The sequence below is a fragment of the Micromesistius poutassou genome (genome assembly GCF_964030765.1).
Source record: "Micromesistius poutassou genome assembly, chromosome: 3".
Classification (NCBI taxonomy): domain Eukaryota; kingdom Metazoa; phylum Chordata; class Actinopteri; order Gadiformes; family Gadidae; genus Micromesistius; species Micromesistius poutassou.
In genome coordinates, this window is record NC_140273.1 from 1868352 (window position 1) to 1883714 (window position 15363).

Consider the following 15363-nt stretch of genomic DNA (forward strand, 5'->3'; position numbering starts at 1 on the left):
TTTCATGCAAACATACATTGCAGCTGCTTGGAAACTTAGGGAAACGATTCCACTCTAAAAGGTCTATAAATATTGATAGACTATGATACTTGAATTATTTCCTCGATTTTCTGAGGACGATGAGATAACTGAATGTGTTATGTAAATAAAGAAAATGAATGTGAGATCATGCATCGTCTAATTTATTTCACGTGTGTCTTTTGTCTTAGACCATGTTGTGAAACCGACAGCGATATATTGTTTCTCTTTCTTCTGACAAATGTACTATTGTAAGTCGCTTTAGATAAAAGCGTCTAACACCCTACATTTAAATGTAAATGTCGTGAAAAGTCCAAAATAATTGATATGATATATGATAATTTTGCATAGGCCTAATACTCAGGCTGTGTGCAATTTTTTGGCGCTTGTGTCAATAATCTCTAATATTCCAGAGTCCAGACTCAATAATGTGGGGAATATTCTTCATTTTCCACATAGAAGTATTTATCTCCAGTAGATCCATCTTCAGACCAGATATCTGGTCCAGAGACCATATTCAAACCAGATCTCTGGTTCAGATCTCTGGTTCTGACCAGATCTCTGGTCCAGACCAGATCTGTGGTCCAGGGACTATCTTCAGACCAGATCTCTGGTCCAGACCAGATCCATTCCAGATCTCAGCCTGAATCCCAGCAGACTTCAGCCCACCTCCTGACGTCATCACTAGGGGACGCCACTGACACAGACAAACAACAAATCGAAAAGGGTTCCTTTACAACTCCGTCAAGGGTGAGACTTCCTTCAGTTGAACATTTCACACAAGTATGAACAACCCTCGGTTCTGAGCGAGGAAGATAGTTCGCTGTTGCGGGTCCGGGAAAGCCACCATTCAACTCTTTCTGCTGCTAGTTCTACTAGCCTGCTAGCTTCACCTGCTAGCCGTCGCTAAGCTACGCCTAGCCCACTGGGTTTCTCCTGTTCTACTTTATAAACCTTTACGTGTTAAATGTCTTGTCTCTAACTGCAGCGTTGATCTATTTTAACTAAAGCAGCATTTGCAAGAACGAGGTTCCTGTTTCTGTCCAACGCAATGTGTTTATGTGTATCACTAGCAGCATCCCTATAACATGCTTATTGTGCATCTCATGACCTCATTGAACACTATTGATAACAACACATCAACTTTATTATTTACTGTCAACCTGGTTTATCAACGGATTTCATCACTACTGGGGGGCGGAGTGTGGCTCATGAGGTAGAGCGGGTCAGCTGGTAACCAGAAGGTCGCTGGTTCGATCCCCGGCTCCTCCTAGCTTGAGTGTGGAGGTGTCCCCTGAGCGAGACGCCCTCACCCTGACTGCTCCCGATGAGCTGGCTGTCGCCCTGCGTGGCTGACACGGCCGTGTGGTGTGTGTGAATGAATGAGTGAATGTGAGGTAATATTGTCAAGTGCTTTGAGTGGGCACTGGTTAGAAAAGCACACTTTAAACGCGGTCCGTTTACCATTTAATAAATTCATGTGGCGTGTGTCTCTCCCCCTGACTCCATCCTCCTGCTCCTCCCAGCAGGTGACACCGGTCCACACCTGACGTTATCCCCCCTGCTCCTCCCAGCAGGTGACTCCGGTCCATACTGAGCTCCTGACTCCGGTCCACACTGAGCTCCTCCCAGCAGGTGACTCCGGTCCACACTGAGCCCCTGACTCCGGTCCACACTGAGCTCCTGATTCCGGTCCACACTGAGCTCCTCCCAGCAGGTGACTCCGGTTCACACTGAGCTCCTGACTCCGGTTCACACTGAGCCCCTGACTCCGGTCCATACTGAGCTCCTGACTCCGGTCCACACTGAGCCCCTGACTCCGGTCCACACTGAGCTCCTCACTCCGGTCCATACTGAGCCCCTGACTCCGGTCCACACTGAGCCGTCATGGACTCCGAGGCAGCTCCGCCCTTCCATGTGTGGGACGAGGGGAAGGCCTATGAGGAGCTGCTGTCCTGGGACAGTCTGATCCAGCAGGGCCACCGCCTGCTGCCCCATGACTTTGACAGGTACACAGTACTACACATAGGCACACAGTACTACACAGTACTACACATAGGTACACAGTACTACACATAGGTACACAGTACTACACACCACTACACAGTCCCTCACTGTATTACACAGTACTACGCGGTACTACACAGTACTACAGAGTACTACACAGTACTACAGAGTACTATGCCATCTCGTGATCAGTTCAAAGCGTTGCCTCATTGCTTAACATATTATTGTATTAGATATTACAATATGCACACCATCTTCTTCTTTAATTTTGGTGGAACAAATAACCGAGATCCAGACCTCAGTAAGCCCGTAGCTACAGCCTCTGTATTTCCAGGCTACTTGTTTCTATGAACATCCTTACTGTACTGACAGCCAAATATTGTTTCTCTTTCTTCTGACAAATGTACTTATTCTAAGTCGCTTTGGATAAAAGCGTCTGAATCTAAATGTAAATCTGTGTGTCGGTCTCTGTGTGTGTCTGTCTCTGTTTTGTATGTCACTGTATCATCTGTCTCTGTGTCATCTGTCTCTGTGTGTGTGTGTCTCTGTGTTGTGTCTCTGTGTGTGTGTGTGTGTGTGTCTCTGTGTTGTGCGTCTCTGTGTTGTGTCTCTGTGTGTGTGTGTGTGTGTGTCTCTGTTTTGTATGTCACTGTGTCGTCTGTCTGTGTGTGTCTCTGTGTGTGTGTCTGTCACTGTGTGTATGTGTGTGTGTGTGTGTGTGTGTGTCTGTGTGTGTCTGTCACTGTGTGTGTGTCTGTGTTGTGTGTCTCTGTGTGTAGATATGAGGACCTGCGCTACTGGTACGACTGCCTGTGCTACGAAGAGGAGCTGAGGCACTACCACGACTACATCGCTGCTATAGAAGAGATCGAGGAGTTCCCCTCCCATCATGAGGTTCATCAGCCAATTATCAATACTTTATTTTCCTAGATTAAATAATATCATTATTCAATTTGAATTGAACTTGTGACATTATCCTACTGATCCAGGAAGTTCCAAGTTGTTTTTTCTGCTTGTTTCTTTCCAACCTATTTTTCCAGTGTGTCCTTTTTATACTTCCTGTTTTATTGTTTATTTCCATGTTGGCCATGATTACTCACTTCCAGTAGGAACAAATGTTCAAATAGTCACATACATATATAGATATAAAAAAGATTAATTTTCTTCTTAATTTAACCTCAACTGCACTCAAATGCCTTTTAAAGAAAACAAATACATTTAAATATACATTTGATTCTGGATCTTGTTCCACCACTACTTGGTCATTGCCTTGACTCACGCCCCCTACCCGCTGTACACGTCCGTCGACGGATCTCATTGACTTTACATGGGACGCTCCCGAAATGCATTGTGGGTCCGTCTGTCAAATCGGCTCCGTCTCTTGCATCCAAAAGTTGAGAAAAGTTGAACTTTTCAGGCAGCGACGGATCCGTTGGCCAATCAGATCGCGTTATACGCACGTTATACGCAGATCGTGTTTTACCCCATGCGTCGGACACGCCCACTCTCTTCCGTCGACGGACGTGTACAGTGGGTACGAGGCGTTATACTTAACTTTGGCACCACAGAGTCGCTCACCAGCTTCTGCAAAAGACTCAAGACTCACTTGTTCAGAGTTCACCTCGACTCTGTATAGCCTCCCCCCTTACCCCCCCCACACCCCTCTTACCCACTTATTGTATGTTGTACGTCCTGGCGTTTACAAATAGTACCTAGCATTGTGTAGCTTCTTATCCTAGCTATCTCTGTTGTATACAGGGAATGGGTTAACCTAGTGATTGTTAGTGCTTGGCACTATGACAGTAAGGATGAACATCCTTACTGTACCGACAGCGATATATTGTCGTTTCTCCTTCTTCTGACAAACATACTTATTGTAAGTCGCTTCGGATAAGAGTGCCTGCTATACGCCCTGGATGGTAATGTGACTCTACCCTCTGCCTCTCCTCCAGGCCCCAGCCTCCCGCATGCCCCCCCTGCAGCCCTACGACCGCCACCTCATGGCCAAGCACTCCTCGGTTTACCCCTCCTCCGAGGAGCTGGAGGCCGTTCAGGTCATCATCTCCCACGTGGAGTGTGCCCTCAAAGCCGTGTCCGACACGCTGGACGAGAAACCCGCCGCTGCAGAGACTCCAGAGGCAGAGAGGTAAAGAACGACGAGAGCAACGATGAGAAACCAGTTACAGTTCGAGAGAATGAGAAGGTGAACATTTCGGATGGGAAAAGGACGTGAATCATCTCATAGACCCTTTTTTTTCTGTCCTTCTTCATCTGTCCTTATTCACAGTCATAACTACACTATCTCTTGTTCAAGTTGCACTGATTTAAGAGTAATACTCAACATTTTAGTTCAAATAAATATTCACATCTTCGTACCATACACACACTTACATGACACTGCAGGCCCAGGGTTGAGTGGCTCCAGCTGGGCCTGAGTTTGTTACTAAAGCTGTGAGTGAAGTTGTAACCAAGTCCTTAGTGACAACTTGTTTGTTTCAAACTAGCACTTTACTAAACTCGGGTTGCACCACCAATACCTAAATAATGTCCTAATTCGTTGAACTGTGCCAGTTTATTTTCGCTTCAACGTGATGACAACCATGTGGTAGCGAATCAGAATCTTTGTTAACACTCCTGTTCCCCCCCCCCCCTTCCCCTCCAGCCCGGAGGCGGTGGAGCGCGTGCTGCGGGGTGTGATGCGGGTGGGCCTGGTTGCCAAGGGGCTGCTGCTGACCGGAGACGTGGACCTGGAGCTGGTGCTGCTGTGTGCCCACAAGCCCACGGGGACCCTGCTCACCAGGGTGGGAGAGCTGCTAGACCAGCAGCTGCAGGTAGCATGGCCATTATTTTGTGACGTTGTTGACAGATTTGATTAATTGGCATTAAGAGGTGCAGATAGAGCTGCCGCACACTCAGTGAGACATATTGAGCACAGGTGTGTCCTCAGTATCAGAGATGTTCTGATACCTTTTTTTCCTTCCTGATACCGATTCTTGAACTTGAGTGTCGATGCCGATACCGAGTTTATACAGATTCAGGATTAGGCATTATAGCACTTGTTCTTATTGAAGGGTTATCTTACGATGACAGCAATGTATAGTCGGTTCACTTACTGTCTACAACATTTTTTTTTGCATCTAGGTCGGAGAAAACGCTTTTCCCATTCCGACTTTCCACCTCTGACCGTTAACGAACGCAGCACAACACCATAGTGTTTGTGTTCTCTGCCTGTGTAGTGAAGAAGCTAGTCATGTGTTGGTATCGGAGTGGCGCATAGACTTGGTGTACTCGCCGATACCAGCATCGGAGGAATTTCCGTCACTGGTATCGGAACAACTCTGATCCTGGGTGGTCTGGGGTTTCATTCCACCAGGTGGTCACCAAGGACAAGTACGAGGTGATTCAGAGCCCAGAGGAGGCGGCCATCATCGTCAAGAGCACCAAGAAGCTGGTGTTCACCCTGACCATCCACCTGACCTCGCCGCTGATCCGCACGGAGCAGGAGAGCCCGCCCGGCGACGCCCCCACAGACGCAGGTACGCCCCGACGGTCCCGTGGTCTCGATCCCACAGAGTCCCTGTAGGGCTCCACTGATCCGTGACCTCTCCTCGCTCTGTCTCTCTGTCCGTCCCTCCCCCTGCTGCGGACATCAGTGGAGCCCTATAGGGACTCGGCCCCTGGTCCCCGGTTAGTGGACAGGGCCAGGGGCCTCTTGGGGCCTCTCTGGAGGCCTCAGTCGTCGCCTTGCAACACGGTCGCAGCAGTGGTGAATGATGCATTGTTCCTGATGGTGTTGACCGTAGCTGTCCTAAGGCTCCTGACTCCCTAACTGTGCTCAGGTGTAACGTGAGGACATGTTTTGAGAATGGAAAAAAAATAATAATAATAAAAGCGCGAAGTGCATGGATTTTATGCAGAAGTTGTACATCTGATTCTAACTGCAGCAAAACTGATGAACGAGAAGGGAATAGCTTCGGCTCCAGCCTCTGGCTGTGGGGAAAACCTGGGTGAATCCAGACGCAGGCAGGAAAACCTGAGGTGCAGGATAGTGTGTGTGTGTGAGCCTGGCTGAGTGGTCTGAATTAGAGATGTTCCGATACAATTTTTTTACTTTCCGATTCCTTCAGATTCCTGAATTTGAGTATCGACCGATCCCGAGTATATACCGATACAGCGTCTAGCGTTGTAACTACTGACAGCACTTGTTCTTATTGAAGGGTTCTCCTACCATGACAGCGATGTATAGTCGGTTCACTTGCTGTCGACAAATTTGTTTTTACAGAACTAGACCGTTTATATTTATAATCTATAATTATAATAATACATTTCTATTCTTCTGGTTAAGCGTGAGTATCCATGTTTTTCCGACTAGGTTGCTCGAACGCACGTAGGTCGGAGATGACACGTTTCCCATTCCGGCTTTCCACCTCCGACCACCAACGAACGCAGCATAACGCCGTAGTGTTGGTGTTGTTCTCTGCCTGTGTAGTAAAGGAGCTAGTCACATGATGTATCGGATCAGCACATAGACTTGCGTACTCGCAAAGTCTATCGGAAACCAGGCATTTCGGATACTGGTATCGGAACAACTCTAGTCTGAATGTGTTTTTAATTTACATAAAGCAAGAGGGAGGTGGACTAGTGTACTGATGTAGAGCTAGTCAGGGAACGCTATCAGTTTTGCTGCAGGGCGGAGCAGACTTCCAGATTCTTTAAATGGTTCTGATTTACAACTGATTGCCTTCTAGTGTGTTAAGTTTTTAGGGACGCTGGACCTTTGACCAACTGGACACGCTGTCTCACGACGGGGGGGCAAAGCGGCAGACCCAAGGCAGAGAGGCTGAGGCAAGGGGAGGCCTCTCCGCCCTGTACCCCCAGGGGGAGCATGGCACACATTGGATAGACACACAGCCTCAGCCAATAGACACACAGCCTCAGCCTATAGACACACAGCCTCAGCCTATAGACACACGGCCTCAGCCAATAGACACACAGCCTCAGCCAATAGACACACGGCCTCAGCCAATAGACACACGGCCTCAGCCAATAGACACCCAGCCTCCCCATTAGGTGGTTTAGTACCTGTTGGCCCCTAGAGTTTGACTGTGGCCCTCAGGGTGGATGTTAGGCCTGTGAGGCCCTTTGAGTCTGTAACTGGGATTAAGGGCAGCACAGACACACACACACACACACACACAGACAGACAGACAGACAGACAGACAGACAGACAGACACACAGAGACAGACAGACAGACACACACAGACAGACAAACAGACAGACAGACAGACAGACAGACAGACAGACAGACGTAGTAGTAGTAGTAGTAGTAGTAGTAGTAGGTAGTGTCTCTACACACCAGGCCCCTACAGAGACAGACAGACACACACACACAGTGTAAAGTAGGTAGTTTTAACACACCCTGGGTTCCCTTGCTGTCGATGCTTTGGGGACGACCGCTGCTCCCTGAGCTGCAGACAGAGGCGCCCCCCTTGGTCAAACTGTACCTTGTCTTCTTGCTCCACCTCGTCACTAGACACGCAAACGGTCGTCGACCCGCCGGACGTTCTGGACAGGCAGAAATGCCTGACCGCCCTGGCCTCTCTCCGCCACGCTAAGTGGTTCCAGGTTTGCATCCCAGTCCTTACTTGTACTCCAGAAATGTCTTTAAACCTGTTCCTGTGTCTGTTCTGTTCTGCTGCTGAAGCTTTTGAGAATAGGTTGCGCGTAGTGCAGGTCTAACTCAGGCTAGATTTCAGTTTAAACACAGAATGTGCACATGCTTGTGAAATTGTCGTCTCAGTGTGTTGATACACCTGTCCCCAGTTCCTCTGTTTAAGATGTTATTAACACCAGGATCCTCTCCTTCCCCTCCATACCCTTGGTTTGTATCGACGGGTTCAAACAAGTCAGCGGTGTTGACCTTTAACCTCTGTGCATAGGGCTGCTCGATTATGGAAAAAATCTTTTTATTATTTCATTATTTTTATTTTTATTTTAGATTATTTTGGCCAATATTTAAATCACCATTATTCACGACGATTATTTCTGAGTTTGAATACATGATGCATTTATTTAGCATTACTCTCCAATAAAAACACTTTTGAACTGAGAACTTTGAAATTTCCCCTTAAAAATAAATAAAAACCAGCAGAAAGAAAATATATATATAGCTGGATACAAATATGTATCCAGCTGTTCTGCAATTTCTATAAAACATTTAATGAATAAAACAAATAAAAAAAGATATAGACGTATAAAAAATAAAATAAAAAACAAATAGTTTCAACTCGATTTACATTAGTTTGGAGGTCGTTTGACCCAAAAATTAAAATCACAATCAAAATGATTAATTGCACAGCCCTACCGTCCCCGCCTTCAGCGGACTCCGAGTTCAGCTCTGATGACCATTCTCACGCGGTCGTTAACTGACCTTGGTCGTTAACGTACTCAGTGGAAGAGTTGACAGTGATCAAAGATCCAGAGGGAGGCGGGGCCTCCTCAGGTAGACTGAGGTCAGCTTGGGTCAGCGGCGGTGACCTTGGACTGACCTGCCGATGCTTTGGTCCGCAGGCGAAGGTCAATGACATGAAGTCTGCCGTCATCGTGATCCGCGTCATGAGGGACCTCTGTAAGCGCGTGCCCGCCTGGGCGCCGCTATCGGGATGGGTAAGGGACGCTCGCTCTGCGTTAGCACTAGCATTAGCATTAGCATTAGCAATGGCTAATCACACTCACACCTGGTGGTATAATATCACCCCTTTATTCTAGTGTTTAACACATAAGCTAGTATTTATAACAAGCTAGTATTTAACACATAAGCTAGTATTTAAAACATAAGCTAGTATTTATAACAAACTAGTATTTATCCAACGATTTCTCATTGAAATGTTTGTAAAAATAAAAATCACAATTCATTTAACTTTAGATTGAACCTATTTAAAAGTTTTTAAAAATGAATGAATCCACTTTTGTTTCCACTAAGCCACCTGCACATAAACAGCTTGAACAGTCCACAGTGCCTTCTGTAGTTGCAGTGTTTCTCTTGTTTTCGCCCGTCCTCAGCCTCTTGAGCTGCTGGTGGAGAAGTCCATCGGGACGTACGAGCGACCGATGGAGGTCGGGGAGGCCTTCAGACGCGTCCTGGAGTGTATCGCGTCCGGGATCCTACTGGAAGGTGTGTCATCGTTTTAGCTTCACACAGGGGGGAGGGGGGGTCACGGCTAGGAATACCAAGAGTTGGGGTTAAGTGTGTGTGTGTGTGTGTAGGTGGCCCAGGTATCAAGGATCCATGCGAAAGAGAATCCACGGACGCCATCGGTCACCTGGAACCCCAGCAGCGTGAGGACCTCACCGCGAGCGCTCAGGTGAGACCGGCTCCTCACAGTGTTGCAGGAGTACGCCGATTCTAAACGTGTGTTACATTCATGGTGTTTAGCAGACGCTCAACGGCTCACACACGTTCATTCACACACCGACGGCGGAGTCGACCACGCAGGGCGACAGCCAGCTGGTCAGGAGCTGGTCAGGGTGATGGCGTCTCGCTCAGGGGAAAACCTCGACACTCGGTCACGAGTCGACGCCGCTCTACCTCCTGTGCTCCGCTGACCCCTCTGTGTGTCCTCTGCTCAGCACGCCCTGAGGCTCTCGGCGTTCAGGCAGCTCCACAAGGTGCTGGGGATGGACATCGTCCCGGTCCGACCGCAGAGGTTAACGGGGGCCAACATCAAAGACATCAAAGGTGCCTCGGTCACGCGTCACTGCATTTGCATAAACAACACGTTTAGTGAGTCGTGACCGGGGTTGGACCCTATGTCCTGCAGTCTGTCTGGTCTAACGACCTCTTGTTGGGTCCAGCCCAAATAGAGCTGTCCGGGCCGCTGAAGCAGCCGGTGAAGAGGGCGTTCCCGGAGATGGAGAACCCAGCGGACGACCGGCAGCTCAACAGCAAGCAGAGGAAGTTCCTCAAGTTCCAGAAGCACAACCGCTTCGACAGGAAGTCCTGTGAGTATTTACTATATAGTATATAGTATTTAATACAACAGTGTATAATATGTCCGGTCACAGTGGGATCCTTCCTTAAAGATGTTTTAAATTATACATTAACATTCAGGGCATTTAGCAGACGTTTTAATCCAAAGCGAATTCCAATAAGTAGATTTTTCATAAGAAAGAGAAACAACAATATATCTCTGTGGGTACAGTAAGGACGTTCATAGAACCAAGTGCCAAGCACTAACTATCACTAGGTTAACCCATTCCCCCGTATACAACAGAGATAGCTAGGAGAAGATGCTACAGAATGCTAAGTACTATTTTTTAAGTGCCAGGACGTAAAAACATACAAATAAATACAGTGCGTACATTAAGTGACGACGACGACGAGATCCTCCTTGACATCCTCCTGTCTCCCTGCTGTCCCCTCCAGTCTCGGACGACCTCTGTATGAACGCTGTGATGCGGCTGAACCAGTACAAGCCGGGTCTGGACTACCGGCTGGTCTCCCAGGTGGGCCCGGTCCACGAGCCAGTCTTCACCATGGCCGTGGACCTGAACAGCAGCACCTACGAGGCCACCGGCCCCTCCAAGAGAGTGGCCAAACTCAACGTGGCCACCAAGGTAAACGGGAGGCCCTCGTGTGTCCTCTACTGCACGATGACTCTGATCTGGATCAGACAGGCGGCATGTAGCTCAGGAGGTAGAGCGGGTTGGCTGGTAGTACAAAAGAATTAGTACTGGTTAACCCGACGGTCGCTAGTTCGATGCCCGGCTCCTCCTCTCTGAGTGTGGAGGTGTCCCCTGAGCGAGACGCCCTCACCCTGACTGCTCCTGTACGAGCTGGCTGTCGCCCTGCGTGGTCGACTCCGCCGTCGGTGTGTGAATGTGTGCATGAATGGGTGAATGTGAGGCATTATTGTACAGCTCTTTGGGTGGCCACTGGTTAGAAAAGCGCGACACACAGTAAATGCAGTCCATTTCCCATCTGAAAATGTAACATAGTTGAACGGCTCGGCTCAAGAGCATTGTAACCTTCTAAGACCCGAATGCTTTCCAGGAGATGAACTGTAAGCGACGAGGCCTCAGAGACGTTGTGTGGCCCATTGAACGTTTTGTGTCTCCCAGGTGCTTCAGGAGCTGGGTCTGCCCACCGGGTCTGAGACCAAACCCAGCGAGGCTCCGCTGGAGGGAGAGGGGAGCAAGGCAGCGGGGAGCGCCTCCATCGCCTTCGCCGCCGGATCAGAAGACGTGAGCGCCTGTTAGCTTCAATAGCCTGTTAGCTCTGTTAGCGTGTTAGCCTTGTTAGCCTGTTAGCTTCAATAGCCTTTTAGCTCTGTTAGCTTTGTTAGCCTGTAAGCTCTGTTAGCTTGAATAGCCTGTTAGCTTTGTTAGCATTTTAGCTTTGTTAGCCTGTTAGCTTCAATAGCCTGTTAGCTCTGTTAGCTTTGTTAACCTGTAAGCTCTGTTAGCCTGTTAGCTTGAATAGCCTGTTAGCTTTGTTAGCCTTTTAGCTTTGTTAGCCTGTCAGCTCTGTTAGCCTGTTAGCTTTGTTAGCCTGTTAGCCTGTTGAATGTTGTGTCCTCCTCCTCCAGGGAGTGGCCGGCCCCATCCTCACCAAGCACGGGAAGAACCCGGTGATGGAGCTGAACGAGAAGCGGCGCAGCCTGAAGTACGAGCTGTCAGCGGAGACGGGGGGGTCCCACGAGAAGTGCTTCATCATGGAGGTGGGTGGTGTTTGATCATAGAGGTTGGTGGTGGTTCATCATGGAGGTGGGTGGTGGTGGTGGGTGGTGGTGGTGGGTGGTGTTTCTTCATGGAGGTGGGTGTTGGTTCCCCTCCCAGGCCCTGTTCTTCTGACCCAAGAGTGTTGGGGTCTTTGTCTTATCCTCATCGAGAGTATTAACCAGCTATAGTCCCATGCCATCACTTTTAGCCTCCTGCCTCTCAGTCTCAAGGCCTGGTAATGCTCTACTGAACCCTGAGGCGTACAGGTCAACTTCTATTTGTGGATTCTAGGAACATAGTAAACTACAATACGAGAAGGACTATTAAGAAAACACACAATGAGACGTAAGGTTTATTATAAAAGTTATTATTGCATCCAGAGTCATGACATTGAGTTACCTCAGAGGGCTCTAGTTCCCCCATCTCCACGCTGTCGCTGAGCTCCTCCACCGCCGTTGGTCTCCTCAGGTGGAGGTGGACGGGCAGAAGTTCAAGGGCCGCGGCTCCAACAAGAAGGAGGCCAAGTCCTACGCAGCGCTGGCTGCCCTGGAGAAGCTGTTCCCCGACACCGCAGGGGGCGCCTCGGCCTTCAGCAAGGACTTCCCCAAGAAGAAGGTCACCTACACTGACATGGTAGGTTACACAGAAGGTCACCTACACTGATATGGTAGGTTAGAGAAGGTCACCTACACTGATATGGTAGGTTAGAGAAGGTCACCTACACTGATATGGTAGGTTAGAGAGATATGGTACGTTACACAGAGAGAAGGTCACCTATACTCACATGGTGGGTATTCTATCAACGCTATCCAGTGTCTATAACTAGAGATACAATTTTTTCCTTCCCGATACCGATTTCCGATTCCTGAACCTGAGTATCGGCCGATACCGAGTATATACCGATCTAGCGTCTAGCATTGTGACTACTAAGAGCACTTGTTCTTATTGAAGGGTTCTCTTACGATGACAGCAATGTATAGTTGGTTCACTTACTGTCGACTTATCTTTTTCAAAACTAGATCATTCACATTTATAATTATAATAACACATTTGTATTCTTGTCGTTATGCGTCCATGCATCCATGTTTTTCCGACTTGGCAGCTCGAACGCACGTCGGTCGGGGATGACACGTTTCCCGTTCCGACTTTCCACTCCGTTAACGAACGCAGCATAACACCGTAGTGTTGGTGTTGTTCTCTGCCTGTGTAGTAAAGGAGCTAGTCATGTTACACACAGTCTCTGATTGGTTAATGATTGGGTTGGCTCCTCCTACAGCACATCCCCGGGTTCGGGACCATCAGGGGGATCCCCTCGGAACCGGGAAACCACCCCTGGAAGGGGCGCGGGAGAGGACGAGGACGGCCGTACTCCAGAGGAAACCAGTACAACAAGAGTAAGAGTTGACCCCCGCCGACCTGTAGGGGTCAACGCTCACCGTGACCCTCGCTAGGGTAGCGGCTGTGGTCCGCAAATTACCCAACAATCACCTGTTCACCTAGACTCTGTCTCTGTTGTATACAGGGGATGGGTTAACCTGGTGATTGTGAGTGCTTGGCACTTGGTTCTATGGACGTCCTTACTGTGCCGACAGATATTTCGTTGTTTCTCTTCGTCCTGACAAATGTACTTATTGTAAATCGCTTTGGGTAAAATCGTCTGATAAATGCCCTGAATGTAAATGTAAACGTAAATGTAGTCGCCTCTGTTTGAGAAAAATTTACGTGAATTCTCCTTTTTTATTCTTTAGCAAACTACAATTATGGGAACACTTCAGGTGGAGGATATTGTGAGTGTTGTTCCTTCTTAACACAGACGCACTAAACCCGTCTAGAAACTAAAACACACACAACGCACACCTCACCCACTGCACCTCACGGACCTGACCCACCCCACCCCCGCCCCCCCCCGGGGTCACACCAGACCCTCTGACGTTACCCTCTCCTCCGCAGCCTCCGGCCCCACCAAGGGCCCCCAAGCGGCCCCCTGCGGAGAGGCCCCCCCCCCCTCCGCCGCCGCCGGCTACGGCACCTTCTACCCGGACGCCGGCAACTACACCTACTCCGCGCCCCCGGTCTCCGCCCCGCCCGCGCCCGCGCCCCCGCCCGCCGCCGCCGCCACCGCTGGCCCCGCCCCCACGGCGGTGGAGCCCACCAGCTACCACTCCATGCCCCCCCCCGCCGACCAGCAGAGCCCCTACAGCTACGGCTACGGCGAGGAGAAGAAGAAGCAGCTGACGCAGATGGCGCCGCAGGGCGTGGCTCCGCCCCCGGGGGCGGGGCAGCAGGGCGCGGCCGCCCAGGGCCAGGCGGACTACTCCATGTACAGCACGGCCTACCCCAGCTCCGTGACCGGGGGGCAGAACTACAACTACGGTGAGTCGTGGGGAAGGCCAGGAGGACTCTGGGACGGCAAGGGGTGACGATAAAACCTTCACCTTCATAGGGACTAAGGGGTCAGGGGTGGATGTGTTTGAATGAAGACCCCAGTAATCAGAACACGGGGAACGTCCCCTTACTTGTTTCGGTTAAGTAAGACGTTTGAGGTGGATGAGTTGAGTTCTCTCTGGCAGCTCTGGTGTCAGCAGAAGGTGTTGACGCTGCCTTATCAATAGTCAATAGTCACAAGACTGTTGAACTCTCTCACACACGCACACACACGCACACACACACACACACACACACAATGAAAAAAAAGGGAGGTATTGTGGAGGTATTTGAGTCGCCGTAGCACATCAAATAAATACAATAAAATATGCATGTCTGTTGTGCACGTGACTTAACAAAGACCCTGACCTTTAACCTCTCCGCCCCCCCCCCCCCCCCCCTCCCTTCCCAGGCTGGTCGGGCCAGGCGTGCTGGCAGCCCCCCCAGCAGCAGGGCTACGGTGGGGGGGTGTACCCGGACCAGGGCGGGCAGAACGCCGGCTCCTATCCCGGGTACGGACACCTGAACTATCAGTGAGAGGCTCTGAGTGGCTCTCTCCGCCCCCCCGCCCCCCCACCCCCCCACCCCCGTCTGACCTGAACCCTCCGCCCGCCCTGAGGAGCTGCTCTAAAAGGAGCGCAGACCAGTGATGCTCGTTCCTCAAGGAGCCTGGAAAGGAACCACTCACTCACCACTTCCTGGGAGATCAATTTAGCTTCAGTTCCTCTTCATTTTATGGGACAGGAACCAGTCCATCACCACTTCCTGGTCGATCATTTTAGCTTCAGTTCCCTTCTAGTTTTATTATTTTTAAACAGTGCTGTTGTTTTTCCTTTTGTAGTCCTCTGGTCTCCCTAACGCACACGCAGGTCGGCCGATGTCACAATGTGAAGCCTGCTTCGTCTCCTGAACATTAGCTGTTTAATTATTATTTAACGACCCATCCTCTATCCTGTACGTTGACATGAATGTAACGGTGACCTGTAAAACGTTTCTTCTTCTTTTTGTGTCTTTTTATAAATGTCCTTTGTATCTGAGCAGGCTGACCCTTGTTTCCAGGTTGTGTACTAACCTGACTGACTGCTCCACGGTGGTTCTGACTAAGAATGTTTTCTCTGTTCCGTGTGTCGGTTAAGTGATGTCGTTTTGTTTTGAGAATAAATAATAAGAACTTTTATTTTGAAACTTCCTCT

General features: G+C 49.5%; 2 protein-coding genes across 6 annotated transcripts in view; both read left to right on the plus strand.

The window, feature by feature from the left end:
- The window catches only part of LOC311340319 (prostaglandin E2 receptor EP1 subtype-like), a 6015-nt gene extending 5970 nt beyond the window's left edge, over positions 1-45 (plus strand). For both annotated transcript variants that reach the window (XM_084465220.1, XM_084465221.1), the window contains one exon: positions 1-45. This exon is cut by the window's left edge and continues 1262 nt beyond it. The gene's annotated coding sequence lies outside the window, so the exon portion shown is untranslated.
- Positions 46-710: 665 nt separating this feature from the next.
- On the plus strand, positions 711-15295 carry LOC311340982 (interleukin enhancer-binding factor 3-like). Of its 4 annotated transcripts, none has more exons than XM_084465896.1 (20): positions 711-768; positions 1548-2027; positions 2805-2919; positions 3978-4171; positions 4688-4856; positions 5399-5561; positions 7560-7651; positions 8597-8692; positions 9089-9200; positions 9293-9390; positions 9656-9764; positions 9881-10027; positions 10452-10642; positions 11147-11269; positions 11614-11745; positions 12215-12379; positions 13023-13140; positions 13495-13533; positions 13697-14119; positions 14583-15295. In XM_084465896.1, exons 2-20 carry the CDS (start codon positions 1906-1908, stop codon positions 14705-14707), a joined length of 2733 nt encoding a protein of 910 aa, XP_084322022.1. In that variant the 5' UTR covers positions 711-768; positions 1548-1905; the 3' UTR covers positions 14708-15295. The 4 variants fall into 4 exon arrangements, with proteins under 4 accessions (XP_084322022.1, XP_084322025.1, XP_084322023.1 ...); XM_084465897.1 differs by having other exon boundaries at positions 715-768; positions 1545-2027; XM_084465898.1 differs by having other exon boundaries at positions 740-768; positions 1596-2027.
- The last annotated feature ends 68 nt before the right edge of the window (positions 15296-15363 follow it).